Consider the following 19,654-nt stretch of genomic DNA (forward strand, 5'->3'; position numbering starts at 1 on the left):
ATTATGAACTGTCTTTTAAAACCCTAGGAGCAAAGTGGTGATGGAGCCATAAAACACAGAAAGATGTTAAGAATAAGTACAGCAAACAAGCATGTGCAACACACTACACACTGCAAGCATCAGGCAAATAGCTGTTTGTTGAGAGTCAAAACCAGCCTCCTTCTGACACGTACATGCTCATGAACAGCCTGCGCCATAAAACAAAACAAACACCTCATATTCAGTCTGAGTGTCATTTCACTTTTAAGAGCTTGAGTGTTTATCTGCAAAATTGCAGAGAGAAGTGGAGATCAAATTGTACATTAAATGCCTTGAACCCCCAAAACAACTCTATAGGGAATAAAAGAGCCTTTCAATGTTGACAAGTATATTCTAACACCAAGCTCCCATTTGCCATACCATTTGACCTTCATAAGTACTAAAAATACATGTAATATTTTTGTGTGCGTCTGCATGACAGTAAGAGAGACTGGTTGGTCAGAGAAGAGAGTGTGAGGGTGGGGGATTGGGGGAAGGGGGTGAAATTTCAACACTGATACAATCCTTTTATTTTAGGTACAGAGAAACACATTAAACAAACAAACAAAAAAATTCAGCTCTTCTTAAATTCCCAACTTGCTCTGCAATTTTGTGCCGATAACATATGCAATGCTTAGGCAGATCTCCACTTGAAATGGGCAATTGATGGCTTAAAAAAGCCCTTTTGCTCATGTGATAGAAACCTTTTTTCCCCCAGTTGTAAACCCAATAAATCAATAACCAGCCTCCAGTTTTTTCCGTTTGCATTTCACAATATTTTCTGAAAAGAGACTGTATTTATTGGTCTGTGAGCGTGTGATTAAAAACATGAAGTTTAAGTGTAATTTCTTGTGTAAATTTGTGAATTTGGTTTGTAATGTAAACGCACAAAGTGGTAGACATACAGAAAAAAGAAACTGTTTAATATCCTGAGCCTTTATCGTTTACAATGGCAGCATTCAAAGATAGTTTTCTCCACCAAAATCCAAGAATACATTAATAGGATTTCTATTAATTTTTTTCATTACTTTGTCCCTCATCCAAATCTACCAATTTTCAAGTCAAGTGATGGTTGATCTTGTTCAAATTCAAACAAATTACCAGATAAATGATGACTAATATTCCCTGTCAGATGAGGCAGCTTTAGAAATGTCACTAGAACCTGATTTATGTTTGGACTGTTTTTATCCTGCTGAGCTCTCTGAATTGTGAAAAATAATAGCCTCATCCAAACCATCCACATGTCTGCTATATATCCCATCCCAACAAGAAGTTCAACAAGGTATTTGGCCTAATTTGTACATTTTGGATCTACTTAATTTGTCTTTAATGATTGGTTATGTACCACAGCGCTTTAAGGTTGCTGTGATTAAACCTTTACTTCAGAAGCCTGATCTTGATTCAGAAATTCTGGCCAGTTATATATTTATATCTAATCCAACATTAGTCTAAAAAAATATTGAGAAAATAGTTGCAAATTAATTGTGTGAACATCTACAATGAAATAATCTGTTTGAGGAGTTTCGGTCAGGGTTTAGAGCTCAACATAGATCAAACATTTGTTGTGAAAGTAACTAATGATATTCTCATGGCCTCAGACAATGGACTTGTGTTTATACTGGTCCTGTTAGACCTCAGTGCTGCATTTGATACAGTTGATCACAATATTTTACTACAAAGAATTGGATATGCTATTGAGATTACAGGAACAGCTCTAAAATGGTTTAAATCATATTTATCTGAGAGACTTCAATTTGTAAATGTAATTAATTAATTTTCTCCATACTCCAAAGTTAGTCATGGAGTTCCTTAGAGTTCCATGCTTGGACAAATACTGTACTCTTTACTTTATATATGCTTCCATTAGGAAAGGTTATTAAACTGCATGGGATAAATGTTCATTGTTATGCTGATGATACACTGTTATATTTGTCCATGAATTCAATCAGTTACTTAGACTACAAGTATGTCTTAAAGACATAAAAACACGGATGACCCTAATTTTTCTGCTTTTAAACACAGACAAGACAGAGGTTTTGGTTTAGCATTGGCTCCTTGTCACGTCCAGAATAGAACTCAAAGTCTGCCTTCTAACATTCATTCAACCTTTAATTAGACATGTAAATCCCATTGAGCCTCGAGGACTCATTTACAAGAGAGACCCGATTTCAACAAAGAATGACATACAAACATACAACGCTCTCAACAACCTAGCTCCATCTTATATTACATATCTTATTGTTCCATATATTCCTAACAGAGCACTTTACTCCCAGACTGCAGGTTTACTTGTGGTTCCTATAGAGTTTCCAAAAGTAGAACGGGAGGCAGAGCTTTCAGTTATCAGGTTCCTCTCTTGTGGAACCAACTTTGAATTTCTGTCCATGACGCTGCACCTTGGCTACTTTTAGGATTAGGCTTAAGTCTTTCCTTTTGATAAATCCTATAGTTAGGGTTGGCTTGTGTTTCCTGACCTGTCCCTTAATTATGCTGCTATAGGTTAGACTGCTGAAGGACAAATTGACAATTTCCTCACTCTACTGCTGTCTTTACTTGCTCTACTTTCTCTGTTTAATTTTGTATTTATTGTTATCCTTAACATCTGTTTGTTTGTTTTTTTGTCTTTTTTTCAATTAAAAGTAAAACCTGGACCTGCCTTTATGTGTTTGCTTCTCCTCCCCGTCCTCTCAATCTCCAGCCAGTTGAAGCAGATGGCTGCTTGTCCTGAGTCTGGTTCTGCTGGAGATTTCTTCCTGTTAAATGGGAGTTTTTTCCTTTTCACTGTTGCCTTTGTGTTTGCTCAGGCTTCCTTAGATAGATAACTTTTACTAATGGTAATTTTTATGTATGTGCATGTTTTTGTACAGTGCCCTGAGACAACTTCTGTTTTGACTTGGCACTGTATAAATAAACAGAATTGAATTTACTTGAATTTTAATACACTTCTGCTATAGTTCTCACCTTGATATTAACAGAATGACCAGAAAGAATCTTGTGTGCTAAATTATGTGTTTGGTCTGAAACAACAATGCACTAAAATATAATGGTTTCAAACTTTGCTTTACCTAATCAAAACTGTAAATAATTGAGGGTACAAATACTGTAAACAGAGCAACTTGAGTATACTGTTTTCTGTACTTCCATCTGTCCATTATCTTCCACTTGATCAGGTCATGGGGGCAACAGCTTGAACCACTGAGACTCAGACAGTTTTTTCCACAGCCACCTATGCCAGCACTTCTGAGAGAACCCCAGGATGTCCCAAGGCCAGCAGAAAGGCATTATCTCCTGTTGGTTCTGGGTCTTTCCTGGAATCTCCAGGTTGGACATGCATGGAAAACTTCCTAGGGAGGCATCCAGTGGGCATCCTTACCAGATTTTCAAACCACATCAACTGGCTCCACTTGATGTGGAGATGCAGCAGCTCTACTCTGAGTCTCTCCCATATAATTGAACTTCTCACCCTATCCCAAAGAAGGCAGTCCACTTGACTGAGGATCATGGCCTCAGTTTTGGATGTGATGATTCTTATCAGACACTTTACCCTTCCAGTAGCTCCTGGAACTGCTCCAATGAAAGCTGGAAATCACAGCACATTGCATCATTTGCAAATGACAAAGACAGAATCCTGAACACCAGACCCACTCCTTGGTTACACAGAGAAATGGTGACAACAGGCATCCCTGGAGGAGTCAAACTCCCACCCTGAGAGGGTCCAACTTATTTCTGACAATGCAAACCAAACTCTTTCATCACTTGAAGAGGGACTGAATGACCCATAGCAACAAACCCCAAATCCCATACTCACAGAGCACACCCCACAGTATACTTCAGAGAACATAGGTGATGCCTTCTTCAAGTCCACAAACACATATAGACTGGTTGAGCAAACTCCCATGACCATTCAAGGACCCTAGTGAGGGTAAAGAGCTGGTTCAATGTTTCATAGCTGGGACAGAATCCACTTGTTCTTTCTGAATCTTTCCCCCCCCCCCCCCCCCCTTGTCCTGTCCGGCATTGTGACACTTAGAATTATTGTCTGAGTGTCAAAGTGATGCCCAACAGATTTACTTTCACAAGCAGAGCATTATGGCTGGCCTTAATGCTCCACTTGATATATAAATTAAATTTTATTAGAAAATGCTTTGGGTTTGTTCCAAATGTAATGGACACGGGGCCAGAAAACGAAGAAGATAACAAAGCAGAAAAGTGAGAGAAGAGTTAAAATGTCAAGAAGGAGATAGGAATAGAGGAGAGAGAGAGGGATAAAGAGAACACAAATCAACATCATTGAAGTCTGCCTCTAGACCTGCAGAAAAAAACCCCGACAAAACCGAGAAACGACAACAACAAACAACTTATATAATGATACTTATAACATCATTGGAAAATAATTTATACAGTAAATGGTAATACAATATATATTTGATGGCCACCACAACCCAACTGAGTATGTATCTGATAAACACCTGAATCTAAACATCTGTGTGAGCATGCTTATCACTATAAGGTTTCGCCATAAAAAAGTTCAGTAGTGGATGTGGGGACCCATAAACCCATCCCCAAAGGACACGAAGGTAACACAGGGAAGACCGGAACCACAGACACACAGCGGCCCCCAAGCCCGGAACTCCGGGAGTCCCCCAACAGGGACACCCGCACCCCCCAGAGAGAGAAGCAAAGTGAAGCCCCGGGCGATCCCCAGAAACCACAATGCAGAAACCCCAGGAGGCCCTAGTGACGAATCAACAGGCTCCGCCGGCAACCCGCCCCTCCAGAGTGGATCCGGCCATGGACACCAAGCCCCGAGTCCCGACGTCATACCACCCCCCAACAGAGGCCCGACAGAGCCAGGGCACCCAGGCCCCAGCAGGCAGCCACCAGGGCAGGCCCGCACACACCCCACTACTCAGCCCCAGCTGCTGAGAGCTGCCAATGCACCGGCGGCAGGAGGGCACAACACACAAAATGGGGGGCCAAAACTGATCCAAGAGAGAGGACCACCTAAAACCCAACCTGAGACAAACAGGCACACAGAGACAGCCCGACAGAGCCTCTGTCGGGCCGTCCATGCGCCCCACCCACCCAACAGTGACCGCAAGCCGGCCCCAGGTTGGGGGCCAGAGCAGCAGGGAGCAGCAGCTGAGGAAGGCCGGCCTAGCACACCAATGCATCCTTAAAGCCCCACACCACAGGCCCGGAGAGGACCCGGCATGCCACTCATGCACCCCCCCCCCCCCCCCCACCCCACACAGCACCCCCCACCATGAATGTCACATCAGGTCGACCAGCCAGCACCCCATCGAAGTGAAGCCACACCCTCGACCGCTGCCATGCACTACCAACGACCACACACACACACAACCACCGCCGACCCCCTGCCAGAACCCGGCAGCCACCCCAGCCAAAGGGCTGGCCATCGCAACCAGGAACCCCGATCAAAAGTTCCTTCTGAATCTAAGGTTCAACAAACTATGATATGTTCTTCTCCAGCACACCGGAATAGACCAGGGAGGCTGATTGATGCTTCTGTAATTGGAGCACACTCTCCAGTTCCCTTTTTGAAAAGAAGATTGATTAGTAGCTTTTTATGAGTAGCACTTGGAGTACCATATTTTTGGCCCTATAAGCCATGTTTTATTGCATAATTTGCATGCCCGGGGACTTATATGATAAAGCAACGTATTTATGGATTTTTTTTCATATGTATAAATCAATTTTTGGCTGAGATATGACTGTTTTCATTCATTCTAACTGAAAATATGAAACAATACCATTTTCAGCTGCCAGATGGCAATCTAGTATGGCATGCCCTTGTGTCATGTAATAGGTGAAAGTGGCTATACACGATCGGCTTGCCACAGACCGCTACCTTTGTCCAGCTCACCTGGAGCAACCGTCAAATCAAATTCATTTTGCTGCACCGCCCTGACAAAATGCAGCTAATTTTACTTAATAAATGCACTTTAATGGTCAAAGTTCAACTGAGACACACCTTTGCTATAATGGCAAGCAAACAAATAATTGTTTTAGTTGCTTATCTTGTTAAATTTTGAAATAATGTGCAGCGTTCCTCTTTCAAGATTTCTTCCCTCTGCATGCTCCCAGAGCACTGAGGCAGCGAATACTTTTGAACATGCAGCTGATTTGACCATTAAAGTGCATTTATTAAGTAAAAGTTCAACTGAGACACACCTTTACTATAATTTCAAGCAAACAAATAATTGTTTTTAAGTGGTTATGTTAAATATTAAAGAAATGCACAGCAAATCCTCCCATGTACGTGCCTATTTCTTTGTATCAGCTTTTGAAATGCAACTGATTTGACGGTCAAAGTGCATTTTATTAAGCAAAAGTTAGACTGAGACACAACTTTACTATAATTTTGCATAAACAAATAAATGTTTTAAAGTGTTAGTCTTTTAAAATTCTTATTAAAGTCCTCCCGTGCGCTATCCCGTGTCCGCCATTTGGCAACCAATCGATTTTTGGCACAACACCGTCCCACAGTTCTGGATTTGGCCCACATTTCTGGGTTGTCAGTGGTGACACATAATAGATGTGACGTGTATGGTGAAGCAAAGTATTTATGGATTTTCCACTTTATTAGACATATTTGGACTGATGCGACTTATAGGGTGATGCGACGTGTATGACGCAAAATACGGTATGTTATGGATGACTTTCAGCCACACCTAATTTTAGCATAATATCTGTAGAATTAACTGAAAGATAGCCAGTTTATGTCATTTAAGTTTGATAAGTTGTGACAGCATTTTAAATTTGGGTTTAAAATTGTCTCTTTCCCTTTTGATAGTTGGCAATTTAAACAACAAAATTTTAATTTTCATTTGATTACCTTGAAGTGTTTCTTTGCCAGATAACAATTATTATATTAAAAGGATGTCTAGGCAAATTGTTTCCCCCCAACTTGACACTTCCCCATTTTTACTTTGCAATCAAAGAATGCAGAGGAGTATCATCAAGGACATCTTCTGAATAATTAAAACAGAGGTAGGAAGACAAAAGAGCCTTGGAGGCAGAACGGTGTCCCAGGAACCCAAAAGGGTGTTTGTTTACAGAGTGTGACAGACACAGACTATCCATCATTATGTCCACTTTTACAATCTTTCTGAAAATGTTCATCCGCCAGCCTGTGTTAATGATGCAAAGCAAATGGACAGAAACAGCAGAAACATAAATTGAGACTCCTCCAGAGCTGCTCTAACAGTCAGAAGGAGCTCCTGACAAAGAACAGCTAAATTAAATATAAGTTGCTCCTGGGATTAACGGGTTAGCTTCTCTATCATTTCTACTTTATATTTATGTTCCACAGAACATTTCCTTGCACTAAAATAACCATTTAACCTCTTTCTTTAGCCCTTAACCTTAACCAATCAACCATTAAACCATTCATTTTTAAGTGCATTAAGAACTGTGCTCCCCCCAACATCCATTAAATCCAGAGGAACAATGGCTCTTGCAGAAGGGCACCATGGGAGCATTCTCTTATTTACACATAAGCAATCAACCTGTAAGAATGCAGCAAAAAATAAAGGTAAGGGGGGGGGGGGGGGGGGGGGGGGTTGTGTATGTGGAGGAATCAGGGAGAGAGAGGAAAGGAAAACAAAACCAGACTTGAGGGTGAACATCTGCCTCAACCAGCTGGGGGTTTGTTTTGCACCTCCACTGGTAAGGACGGGTCAAGAGTAGACACATTTTTTTAAGTTTAGGTGTTTGAGTGGAAGGAAGACGACTGTAATAGTGTTCATTGACTGAATAAAAACAATATACTGTATACATATTGTATATATTGTTTTGATGTTAAATGAAAACTGTGAGAAAATGATTCTCTTCCCGCTTGACTTTTTCTTCAATTAATGTTTTAAAATTCACTTTAGTCTATAAGACCCTATAATAAAAGTTTATTTTAAGCTGTATAATATCCAGTTTTTTACAGTTTGTTGTAATTTTTCAATATTATAAAATGAAAAATAAAATCAAAATTGTTTTAAACAGATCTACTTTGTCACAGACACGTTAGTATAAAAAGTAATGTTTTCTGTGCCTATTGTCATGTGTGCGGCTTAAATTAAAACAGACTAAAATTATTCTGAAATGTGGATGTTAAATGTGATGCTAATCTGACATCATTACAGCTGGCAGAAACACCTTGGCACAATGTTGCTGGGATTTTGGGCTTGGCAAAGTTCCTGAAACAGCATAAGGTGATAGTTGCCTGAGGCACACAAGTACCATCAGGTATCAAGCATGAGGCTAACAAAAGAAGATATAAAATACAAATAAGATATGGTCTCCCATTGCACAGTTTAAAACCTGACTGTAATATTGCAAAATTACGCAGTTATGTAGAAAGATATGCAGGTGTAATTCAGTGTCTATAGTAAAAACTAATAAAATAATCCTCCATGAAATAGTACAAACAAGCATTTGTTTTTCTTGTACCTTGTCTTGCTCCCTAGAGCATGCTCGAATGATTATATACGGTAACTGCAGCATTAAACTTGAACACATCTACATTAAGTGGTTCGCAGCCGAGTGTGAAGCAGTTGGGATGAGTCAGCTCTTCTAAATCCAAGGCCATGGCTCTTGACTGGAAACGGGTGGAATGCCACCCCCAGCTCGAGTGGGTTTTTTGCCTCAGATGGAGGAGTTTAGGTCTTTGACTCTCTTTTGTTTAGGTCACTGACTCTCAAGTGACATCAGGGTGACGCAGGAGATGGATTGACAGATTGAGGCCTCGCCCTCATTAATGAAAGCGTTGCTTCAGTCAGTTGTGGTGAAGGAGGCAAAGCTCTCAATTTACTGGTCTGTCTACTTTCCAACCCTCACCTGTGGTCATGAGGTTTGGATCATGATCGAAAGAACAAGATCCTGAATACAAGCAGTCGAAGTGATCTTCCTTTGCAGGGTGGCCGGGCTCAGCTTTAGAGATCGAGTGAAGAGCTCTGTGATCCGGGGGAAGCTCGGAATAGGGCTACTGCTCCTTTGCATTGAAGGAGTCAGTTGAGGTGTTCCAGGTATCTGATTAGTAGTATGCCTCCTGGACAACTTCCTTTTGAGGTTTTCCAGGCACATTCTACTGGTATGAGGCCCGGGGAAGACCTAGAACATGCTGGAGGGATTGTGTATCTCCTCTGGCCTGAGAACACCTTGAGATACCCCAGGAGGAGCTAGAGAGTGTTGCTGGGGAGAGAGATGTCTGGTTCTCTCTCATGGACCTGTTGCCTCTGTGACCCGACTAATATATGGTAGAAGATGGAGATGGAGACGTTTTATCTCTTAATAATCTCAATAATAATTGTGAACCCTACCTCTTTTTGATGGTACTTGATTGCTAGTTTGAGTCTTGCAAGGTCGTTGTTGCCTTCCTCTTCCAACAAGTTGACGTCATCTCTGTAGTTGAGGATCATCTCGAGCTCTCTGGAGCTCCTCGTCTGGTCCAGGAGATCCTTAGCAAACTGTTTACACTGCTGAGAAAGCTCCTCATACTCAGATTTAAACTCATTCTCCACCTGAAAAACACAAGAAGAGTGCAAACAGAAATAAAGGTCTAGATCCACATAAAGAAATGTACAACGCCCACCACCCGTCATGCAAAAGTTTAAAAAGTAAAATATTTCTATGCCGAGAAAGGACCAATTAATGGTAGTTTTGGTTAAATCTTGTGAATGACCTATGCACAACATCATGCGATATTGTGAGGTTGTGCAAGATGTGATAGAGCTCAGAGATGTGTTGTGAATGACTCCCAGCAACTACCACACCAAATTTCAGCTCAATATCAGTGAAATTGACTGAGTTATAGACATTTTTGTGTTTTGGTTCAGTGGGTTGTGGTGGTTGATTCCAAAAGTAATCAGCTGTACATTCAGTGTATTCTTTCTAAGAGTTTCTTAAAAATTCATATAGGAGTTCATGAGATATTTTGCTAACAGACAGTTGATTCCAATTGTTAAACAGTTTTACTAAACAGATTTTAGGTGATCAGCCTGTTCACTAAGTAGGTGTTAGACTGCCAGTGAGCAATAAACCAACACACACAAGTTAAAATTGATATAAAATACTAAAAATGTGTTTTTTATTTACACTCTCCAGAAGTCCATTGATTTAATAAACTGATCTGTTACTTAAAATCCCAGATAAAAATCACATCATAATTTCTTTTAAATAATAACATTTTTATTCCTTATCTAATAAGTGCAAATCTGTAAACGTTATAATTCGGCCTGTTTTTACAGGCGCTGCTGATCAACACAACCTCCTAAAACCATTGAGTTTGTTTGGTTTGTGATCCGCTGAAATGAGCTGTTTTTGGAAATCTGCTATATTTGACTTGATGATGTCACAAAAAAAAAAAGTCACGTTACCTTTTTTAGTTAGCAACCTCTTTAAACCTGCTTATTATTTAGGCTGAGACTTGTGGCACTGTTATAATTTACTTTGAAACAAACACAGAGTTTTTGAGAATTTTTCATGTATTTTCCAATTTTATATATATTGTTTCCTTATTAAATTTCATTTATACCTTCAATTTAAATGAAGCTGCAAAAACCTGCCTTATTATAGATTATGAAAGTATACTCAAAGAAACACACTATATGGTCTCTAAAGTCTATATTTAAAAGCCAGCCTCTCAGTCTCTTGTCCTCACCTTGCTGAGCTCCTGCAGCTCCCAGCTGAGTCTGAATGCAGTGAGGAAGGGGTCCTCGCTGGAGAGCGCAATTAGCGAGGGGCTCGACAGTGCTTTGTAGATGTTGAGGCGAGAGCGCGAGTGCCTCAAGCTGTCCACGTCTGAGCTGGACACACACTCGACACAGTTGCAGCGCACCTGCAACATCAAACAATGCATAGACACGCTTTAATGAGGCCTCCCTGTGTTCAGTCGTGAATCATGAAATGAATTCATTACATCAGCTGAGCACTGTACCATCTGCAATACTCAAACATTTCAACATAACAGCAGAACAAACCTTATATATGATTAGAAGTAAGAAATAGAGTATTTATCTTCACTCTGAGATATCTGGTATGCTCACCTCATGTGGCTGTGGCATAGACACACCTTTCTGCACCAGGAGCTTGATAATTTCATAGTTGTTGGTGTGCGCAGCGAGGATGATGGGAGTGATGTCAGGGGTGAAGTCAGAAAACTGCTTATCCAATAAAATAGGAGGGACCTTTTGGAGAAACAAGAACATTAAACCTTCAGCCCCACAAAGACATCACTGTAGCTGAAGCAAGACATTCTGGCCCGGACCTGTGATATCAGTTTATACTCTTCATAAGCTCTTATTTTTATTTTTTATATATTTTGCAGTTCTTGGTTTGAATAAACACCACCGACTTGAAGGATCCACAACTGAAGATACATTTCTTTACAATAATATAAAATAAAGTTCTTACAATTACAATACATAGAATAAGAAAGATCAAGAAAACATTTCAACATTTTGCAGCTGTAAGGCTGTAATATCTGTATTTGACACATTTTAGAAAGAAACCAGAAAACATGGCCAACAATTATTGAATGAAGCCGAGTTTTTTTTTAAACCGTTTCCTTGTCACTCAGAGGGAATATGGTTGTGGAAGAAGAGGAGTGAACTGGCTTCCTTTTATTGAAGGCCTATAATCTGATTTTGTGGAAGTTAGAAAAAAAAAAAAGACAAGGTAAAACGTCAGTCAGAGGCAGACTCATGACCGATGGCAAGAAGAGGTAGTTGTTTAGGCTGTTCTTGCCTCAAAATATAATACTTTCTTACTACAGCTCTACCAGTTGCGCCACCATGCTGCCCAATGTGCAGCCAATAAATGTAAAAGTTTCACTAAAATCCAGTCAGGGATTCAGGAGATATTTTGCTAACAGTTGAACGGGGTAAATTCTAATAGTGAAAGTGAAAATTTTAAGCAAAATCTTTACGTGTTGCATTCAGATCATATGTTGGAGACCATGCATATCACCCACAAGTCCATATTTTGGATCAGTATCTGTAAAATTGGTTATGTGCAGCCATTTATGTTTTTTTTGTTTGTTTTTTTGTTTTTTTTGTCAGACCGTTGTAGCAGCCGTCTCAATTTTGGAATGAGTCCAAAAATGTATAATTTGTAGATGTACATGAAAGTATTACTTTCTGAAAACTCCATTAAAAAGCATGAGTTTAAAGATGGCATTGATTCCAATACAGTAGGTACTGGCAAATAATAATAATAAAAAAAAGATTGTGTGCAATCACTCAGCTCTCAGAGATAAAATATGTGACTCATCTCAGCTACTACCACACAATATTTTAGCTCAAAGTAAAATTGACATTTCTGTTTTTGGTTAAAAATAGCTTTTCTGGCCACAGCAAAACTATTTGTCGTCTTGAATGAGATACATTTTTCATGTTTATCAGTTATAGGTGTTCATTTATTTATCACTTTCTGAAAGTTTCAGTAAAATTAGTTAAATAATTCTTGATATATTTAGCTAAGGATACAAACAAACACACGCACATGCACATACACATACACACGACCAAATACATTTTTGCTCTGGCAACTGGCAACAATTGAGGCTTTACATCTTTCAGCAACTAAAGTAATTTATCAGACAACAGGAGAAAATGTTCAAAATTTAAAACTACAGTTTTATTTTCATGTATTAAACACAAACTATAGTTCAATAACAGTAATTTTATGAAGTATTTATTTATTTATTTATTTATTTATTTATTTATTTTATTCATTTTATAATAATAAAAAAACCACAAAACAATTAACATACAGACAACAAAAGAAATAAAATTATAAAATGAAAGGTGGCAGATGAAGAAAAAAATCTTATCATATCTGCCCCTTATTTTATGATAAACAATTTAAACAAACAACTTCCTTTGAATACAAAAAAGAGATAAACAACACATTAACTTCCTTAATCGCAATGAATTACTGTTTGAACTCATTTCAAATATATTGTTTCAACAATTTATCCTTGACCATTCTTTTGAATATAGGCATTGATTTAGCTTCTTTAACATCAGTTCCTAATTCATTCCATAACCCAACTCCTTGAATTATGGTAGACCTTCCTTTTAAAGTAGTTCTATACTTGGGCTTCACAAACATGTCTGTTCCCTTAAGATTATAACAACTCAATCGTTTAACAATATACACCTGGATTTTCGAAGGCAAAACATTATTGTGCGCTCTATACATCACTGACAATATATTATAATCCACCAAATCATAGAACTTCAGCAATTTGGTATTATAAAATAATATACTTGATGGATGCCGATAATGTTTTCTAGTAATAATTCTTAAAACTCTTTTCTGCAAAACAAAAATAGGCTTTGTAATTGATTTACATGCCTTTCCCCAAATACTAATACAATAAATCAAATGTGGAACAATAATTGTATTATATAACAAATAAAGTGCCTTTTCATTCAATAGATCCCTAACTCTATAAAATATTGCAATAGATTTAGATAATTTCATTTTAACAGAACTTATATGTCGTTTATTTATAAGTATTTGCTTATGACTTTGCACTATTGTTATTTGACTTGTTTGTTCAGTCTGTTTGTTTTACTAATGTAAACTAAATTGCTGTTTATTTATTTATTTTAATTTTTTGTTCTGCTTCCCACCACCTGCTCTTGATTCTTAATCAGCACAGCTGTTCCTCATTTTACCTCCTTCTCTGCAAATGCTTCTTGGTTTTGGTTACTTTTAGTGAGAGTCTACCTCAACTGAAAGTTGTTCTTTGGTTTAGGGCACAGCTTGGTTCAAGGTTCTTGTCCTTTGCATCACATGTGGTACATGAGGTGGAACTAAATTGTGTACTCAAGGTTACACCCAAAAATAGCAAAAATATAAAGTATTTAAAAAAAACAGCATACAAGGAGCTAACATATACACTAAACAATAATAATGTAATATAACATGGTGTATTAAACAGCAACATGAGTCTGTTGTAAGCAGATATGTATGAATACAGCTGCCTCCCAGCGAGCAGGTCCCTGGTTCAAACCCCGGTCCGGGGGCCTTTCTGGGTGGAGTTTGCATGTTCTCTCCGTACATGCGTGGGTTTTCTCCGGGTACTCCAGTTTCCTCCCACAGACCAAAAACATGCATGTTAGGCTGATTGGTAACTCTAAATTGTCCCTAGGTGTGAGTGAGAGAGTGAATGGTTGTTTGTCTCGTTTGTCTCTATGTGGCCCTGTGATGGACTTGCGACCCGTCCAGGGTGTACCCCGCCCCTCGCACAGTGATTGCTGGACATGGGCACCGGCGACCCCCGTGACCCAAAATGGAACAAGCGGGTAAAGAAAATGGATGGATGGATGGCTGCACATTTCCATCTGATTAACTTTTATCCCAAATAATCTTCTGAGTAAAGATAAGAATGCATTAAGATAGTTACAAACATATTGCAGACTCACTAATAGTTTCTCTTTATTAAAGTATTTTAAAAGAACAACCAGACTTTTTGCCTGAGATGTTATGGACTTAAAGCGTGGTATTGTCTTGGGGAATGATTCATTCTCTCAGAAATGTTTCATCATCCATATTGCACCCAAAATTCATTTTCTAATGTAGACACTAATTACTGATATACTTACTGCAGGAGACGTCCCTCCATTAGGTGGCACAGAGTCATCACTGGTATTAGTCACAATTCACAGAGGAGGGTGATCAGAATGCTGCAGTCTATACTCAGTTTTAATGTGGGAGGAGCCTGAACTTCAAATAATCTGTATATAAATTGCCTTCACACGTGCCCAAAAATTAACCAGAAGAACTTAAAATTGGTAGATGAATTTTTTTTAAATTGTTGGGGGGAAGTATGAAATTACAACCCACTTCTATGTTATGCATATTTGTTATTTTTACGAGGTATCCACTCTCCTCACACTGATTAAACATGCGACGATGACATCTGCAAGGGCTCAGTGCGCGTTACTTTTGTTTTCACGGTGCTCTACTTTCAGCCTCCCATGCTGCTTTTCCCTTGTCATCCTACAACATCACAAATATTTAGATGAAGTTGGCAGAAAATGGGACACGCAGCAGTTTGGTTTTCATTACACTGCGGAAATCAGCTCGAGTCTGAAAGGGATGACTGTGCTTACTTTACATCGTCCTCTTTTCTATGTAGGAAGGATACCCTTACGTAACTATTTCCATATAAAAAAAAAGATTTAAAAACACCCACAAGGTTTTTTTTATTATGTGAAGCACCGTGAGCCCCAGTGAGCCACTGACAGATGTTTATCTATACTCACAGGATGATACATTGCACCGTTTAAAATGCTGATAATCCATGCAGTCCTCAGAGGAAAAACAAACGATCCACAACGCATGTGAGCGTATTCAAAACACATCATTCACACATGAAAAGAGAAAGATGAATGTCGAAAACAATTCCTGCGAAGCATAAAACAAATATCTTTATTAATAAGTCTCAGAAAATATGCTGGCAAAGAAATTGGACGCACTTTCCCAGACAGCGTTTTAATCTTATTAATAGACCTCTCTTGGGGAGATTTGGTTGTACCAGCGTGATCGATTTTCACAGCTTGCTCATGTGACACCAAGAAATGCTGTGTTACAAAGGCATTAAGTTAAAGAGGTAATGTGTCAGCTGATTGATGGTAGATCCAAAGGCTTCAGATGGGGCTTCTAAGACTCAGCTATCCACTTCTAGAACAACCACAAACTTATATCCCTTTCTTAATATATTCCAATAGTATTTGTATTTTATTTTGTACTGTATTTTAGTATTTAACTATTACTTCTTTAGGACTTGACAATAGCAGAAGTACCATCTCCCATAATCAATGCTCAGTGAAGCCAAAAACATGTTTGCTCCTATTTTAGGCTATTAAATGAAACACTTCTGTGTCACTTTGTTTCACTGCATTTTGTACATTTGTGTCAAGGAAAAGATAAAAAGAAAAGAACTCAACAAATTTTTTTTCCCCCTTTCGTTTTCTGATTATAGCAATTACGTTCCAAACTGGCAGCTCTTTTTCGCTACAAGAAGTGGCTTATTTATGACCGACAGATTTCAGAAAGAGCTTCAAGTTTTTTTTTTTCCAGATAAAAAAAAGAGTGTTATAATTTTTAAAAGACTGGTTCTCATTTCTTCCTGGTGGAGCTTGCTCATGTTTCAGTCTGTAAGGCTTGTTTCCAAAAGAGAGAAGCCGAGTTAAAAAGACAGCTTTTGTGAAGCGACAGCTTTAGTTGTTGACAACTATACTAGGTCAGTTATTTTGAAAAGTACAAAAAGCTCCAGGCAGCTTTATACTTCTTGTAAGATATGCAACGTGTAACAAGACTTTTCTAGCTGACACAGTACTTTTATCACTCATTGGACCCAAAGGATCTCCAGTGTTTTGGTAGTGTCTGTAGCAGTAGATGCTGAGCATCTTTCTTAGTTATAAATAGCTCAAATCTTTTGAAGCAGCAATTTGTGGAAAAGTTAGGAACGAATACTATCCTACTTGTTGTAGATATCTCTTTGAACTACCTCACTTTGAATAAATAAAGTTTATTTTTGATCAACTTGCAAATACAATAACAAATCCAAGAGAAGAGAAAAAAGGGTTGCCACTACACCACATTAAATCATACCAGCAAAAGTATAATATTTTCCTGCTAAAAGTGTCCAGTTTGATTAAGAAGCGCTATAGCAAGCTGCTGCAGCCTCTACTGCTTACACTTGCAAAAATCCAGAAATAAACTTTATTTTTCAATACTGAGATACCCATAGAATTCTATGTAAATATCTGTGTGACGTTTAATGCCAATGTAAATACATAAAATAGTATTTCAATGAAGTACAATGGATTTTTTAAACTTTATGATTATTTTAGTTGTTTTAAGATGCCAGAACTCCATTCAGACCTTGGCCTGACTGACAACTTTGTCATTCTGGACATCATTCTGGTCATATAACAAAACCTACAAAGCCCTGAACAACCTAGCGCCATCTTATATTAGGGATCTTATTGTTCCATATTTTCCAAGTGGAGCACTTTGCTCTGAGACTGCAGGCTTACTTGCGGTTCCTAGAGTATACAAAAGCAGAATGGGAGGAATATCTTTCAGTTATCAGGCTCCTCTCTTGTGGAATCATCTTCCAGTTTCTGTCCGTAAGGCTGACACATTGTCCAGTTTTAAGACTGGGCATTGAATTGTGCCGCTCAAGGTGGCTGCATGTTGGAGCAGCTCTGTTACTTTCATTCTGAGATTTTGCTTTTGGAAACTTTAATTCCTCTTTTTCTGGATGTAAATCACATTTTTTGGATGATTGTTTCCTCTGGTATCAGATGCTGTGCAGCTGGAAGGATTTTTACTGAAACTTTTTTTTTGTTTTGGACATTTGTTATGATGCGTAACCATAGCAACAAGCCAGTTTTCTACAACCAGCAGCAGCTGATTAATATCTCAAAAGCTCAACTACAGCCCCAAATCTCAAATGAGTTGAAAAGGAGGTGCCGTGGATGCATTTCCGTCTCCTTGCCAGCTGTGCTTGAGTGCCTGTCCACTGAGATCGTGGAACTAGCAGGAAACACGGCTCATCACAACGAAAGGACAGGAGTGTCCCTCGGCACCTACAGTTGGCTGTCCACAGTGACGAGGAGCTTGGCAGACTGCTGGGAGGAGTGGCCATCGTTCTGGGAGGTGTTCTGCCCGGCATTTGGGCAGTCCTACAGTCCATGGGAACCGAGAGGCCATCCGAGTCTGGGTGGACAGATCGGACGGCATCTGCAGCCAGTTTCTTAGGATCTACTGTGGGATGGACCTTTACAAGAGATCCTTCCTGCCTACAGCCGTCAGTATCTATAACATATCTTAATGAAATGAGGATAATGAGTTACAACAACAAATAATTTCCCTTTGGGATTAATAAAGAATTTTTGAAGACTTTCCTTTTTGATTATTCCTTTAGTTAGGGTTGGCTTACTATACTGCTATAGGCTTAGCCTACGGGAAGACAAATTTACCCAATTTCCTTAGAATTAATTTTTACAAATGAATAGTTTTCATTTGATATCATTTCTATCTTAACATGTGATCCTCGACTTGCCATTGTTTATCTGTTCCTCTCAAACCCAGCCGGTCGAAGCAGATGGCCGCTTGTCCTGCCTGGTTTGGCTAAAGGTTTTTTCCTTATGAATAATTTTTTCCTGTCCAATGTCACCTTCATGTTTGCTCAAGATGAGAGTTCTGTGATAGTTAAACTCACATCAGTCTGCTCCTCAGATAAATAATGTTAAATTACTTTTTATGTATATGAATGTTTCTGTTCAGTGCCCTGAGATGACTTCTGTTGTGACTTGGTGCTATATAAATAAACTGAATTGAATAATTAAAGTATTTCTTCAAACTAAATAAACACTACCTTCAATAGAAACCTATTGTTTTCATTGTGTTTCGAACTTTAAACAGCTATAACAGGTAGGCATTAATTGTTTATAACTTCTCCACAGAACCACAATTCATATGCTCGCAACAAATCCTTTTAGGACATGACCAAAATATTTTGAATTTGAAACAATGAAAACAGATAAATATTTTTTATGATTATACATAATAAAAGATTATATATTTTAGATGATATACAAGGATATGTCTTATGCAAAATTATTTCAAGTGAATAAATACTACATTTCATATAAGAGAGTTATTCTGTTGATAGAAATTCTCATTCTAAACACAACACAGACACATAAGCAAATTCCTAAAACTTAAACTAAACAGATCCTAAGAATAACAGAAGAAGACACATAAACTCAGCACCTAAATACCTCACAAATCAAACCTTCTAGCAGCACATCTGGTTACTGCATTGTGCCATAAGAGTTGAACGTGTTTGAATCAATTCTTCAACCATTCCTCTCACTTTCTTTCTCACCTGCATGCCCCCACTGGGCTTCTTGTGATTAAGCAGCAACTCCACAGCTCCCACCACTTCCTTGCGAATCGCATGCAGCAGGGCATCCCCAACGTAGACGCTGAAGCTTAGCAGGAGCTCAATGATTTCCAGGTTCTCGTTCTCAATGGCAATAAGCAGAGCCGTGCGGCCAAGAGGGTCGATGCAATTGATGTTGATCTTGAAGTAGATTTCTGCCTCCTACAAGAAAAAAAAGAGACAGCAGGTCAGAGTTGGCATCAAAGGTTAGATTCAGTGACTTGAGGGTTACTCAGTCACTTCATAACTATTCTCATGGATATCAGATAAGTACCTGGTGTGTTTCTGATGTGTACCAGGTAAGTACTTGGTGTGTTTCTGATGTGTACCAGGTAAGTACTTGGTGTGTTTCTGTTGTGTACCAGGTAAGTACCTGGTGTGTTTCTGATGTGTACTTGGTAAGTACCTGGTGTGTTTCTAATGTGTATCATGTAAGTACCTGGTGTGTTTCTGATGTGTACCAGGTAAGTACCTGGTGTGTTTCTTATGTGTATCATGTAATTACTTGGTGTGTTTCTGATGTGTATCATGTAATTACTTGGTTTGTTTCTGATGTGTATCTTGCAAGTACCTGGTGTGCTTCTGATGTGTATCATGTAAGTACTTGGTGTGTTTCTGATGTGTACCAGGTAAGTACCTGGTGTGTTT

General features: G+C 38.8%; 2 protein-coding genes across 3 annotated transcripts in view; both read right to left on the minus strand.

Moving 5' to 3' along the window:
• smad9 (SMAD family member 9) overlaps positions 1-19,654 on the minus strand; it is a 937,424-nt gene that overhangs the window by 161,031 nt on the left and 756,739 nt on the right. The gene's annotated exons all lie outside the window — the stretch shown is intronic.
• LOC119420545 (short transient receptor potential channel 4) overlaps positions 1-19,654 on the minus strand; it is a 34,143-nt gene that overhangs the window by 13,142 nt on the left and 1,347 nt on the right. The window contains exons 2-5 of the mRNA XM_037687954.1: positions 18,950-19,168; positions 11,079-11,219; positions 10,694-10,870; positions 9,354-9,554 (exon numbers count right to left, since the gene is read on the minus strand). Of these exons, the coding sequence (XP_037543882.1) occupies positions 9,354-9,554; positions 10,694-10,870; positions 11,079-11,219; positions 18,950-19,168 (738 nt within the window). The remainder of the gene's footprint in view (positions 1-9,353; positions 9,555-10,693; positions 10,871-11,078; positions 11,220-18,949; positions 19,169-19,654) is intronic.

Source organism: Nematolebias whitei, chromosome 14 (assembly GCF_014905685.2).
Source record: "Nematolebias whitei isolate Nwh7 chromosome 14, NemWhi1, whole genome shotgun sequence".
NCBI lineage: Eukaryota > Metazoa > Chordata > Actinopteri > Cyprinodontiformes > Rivulidae > Nematolebias > Nematolebias whitei.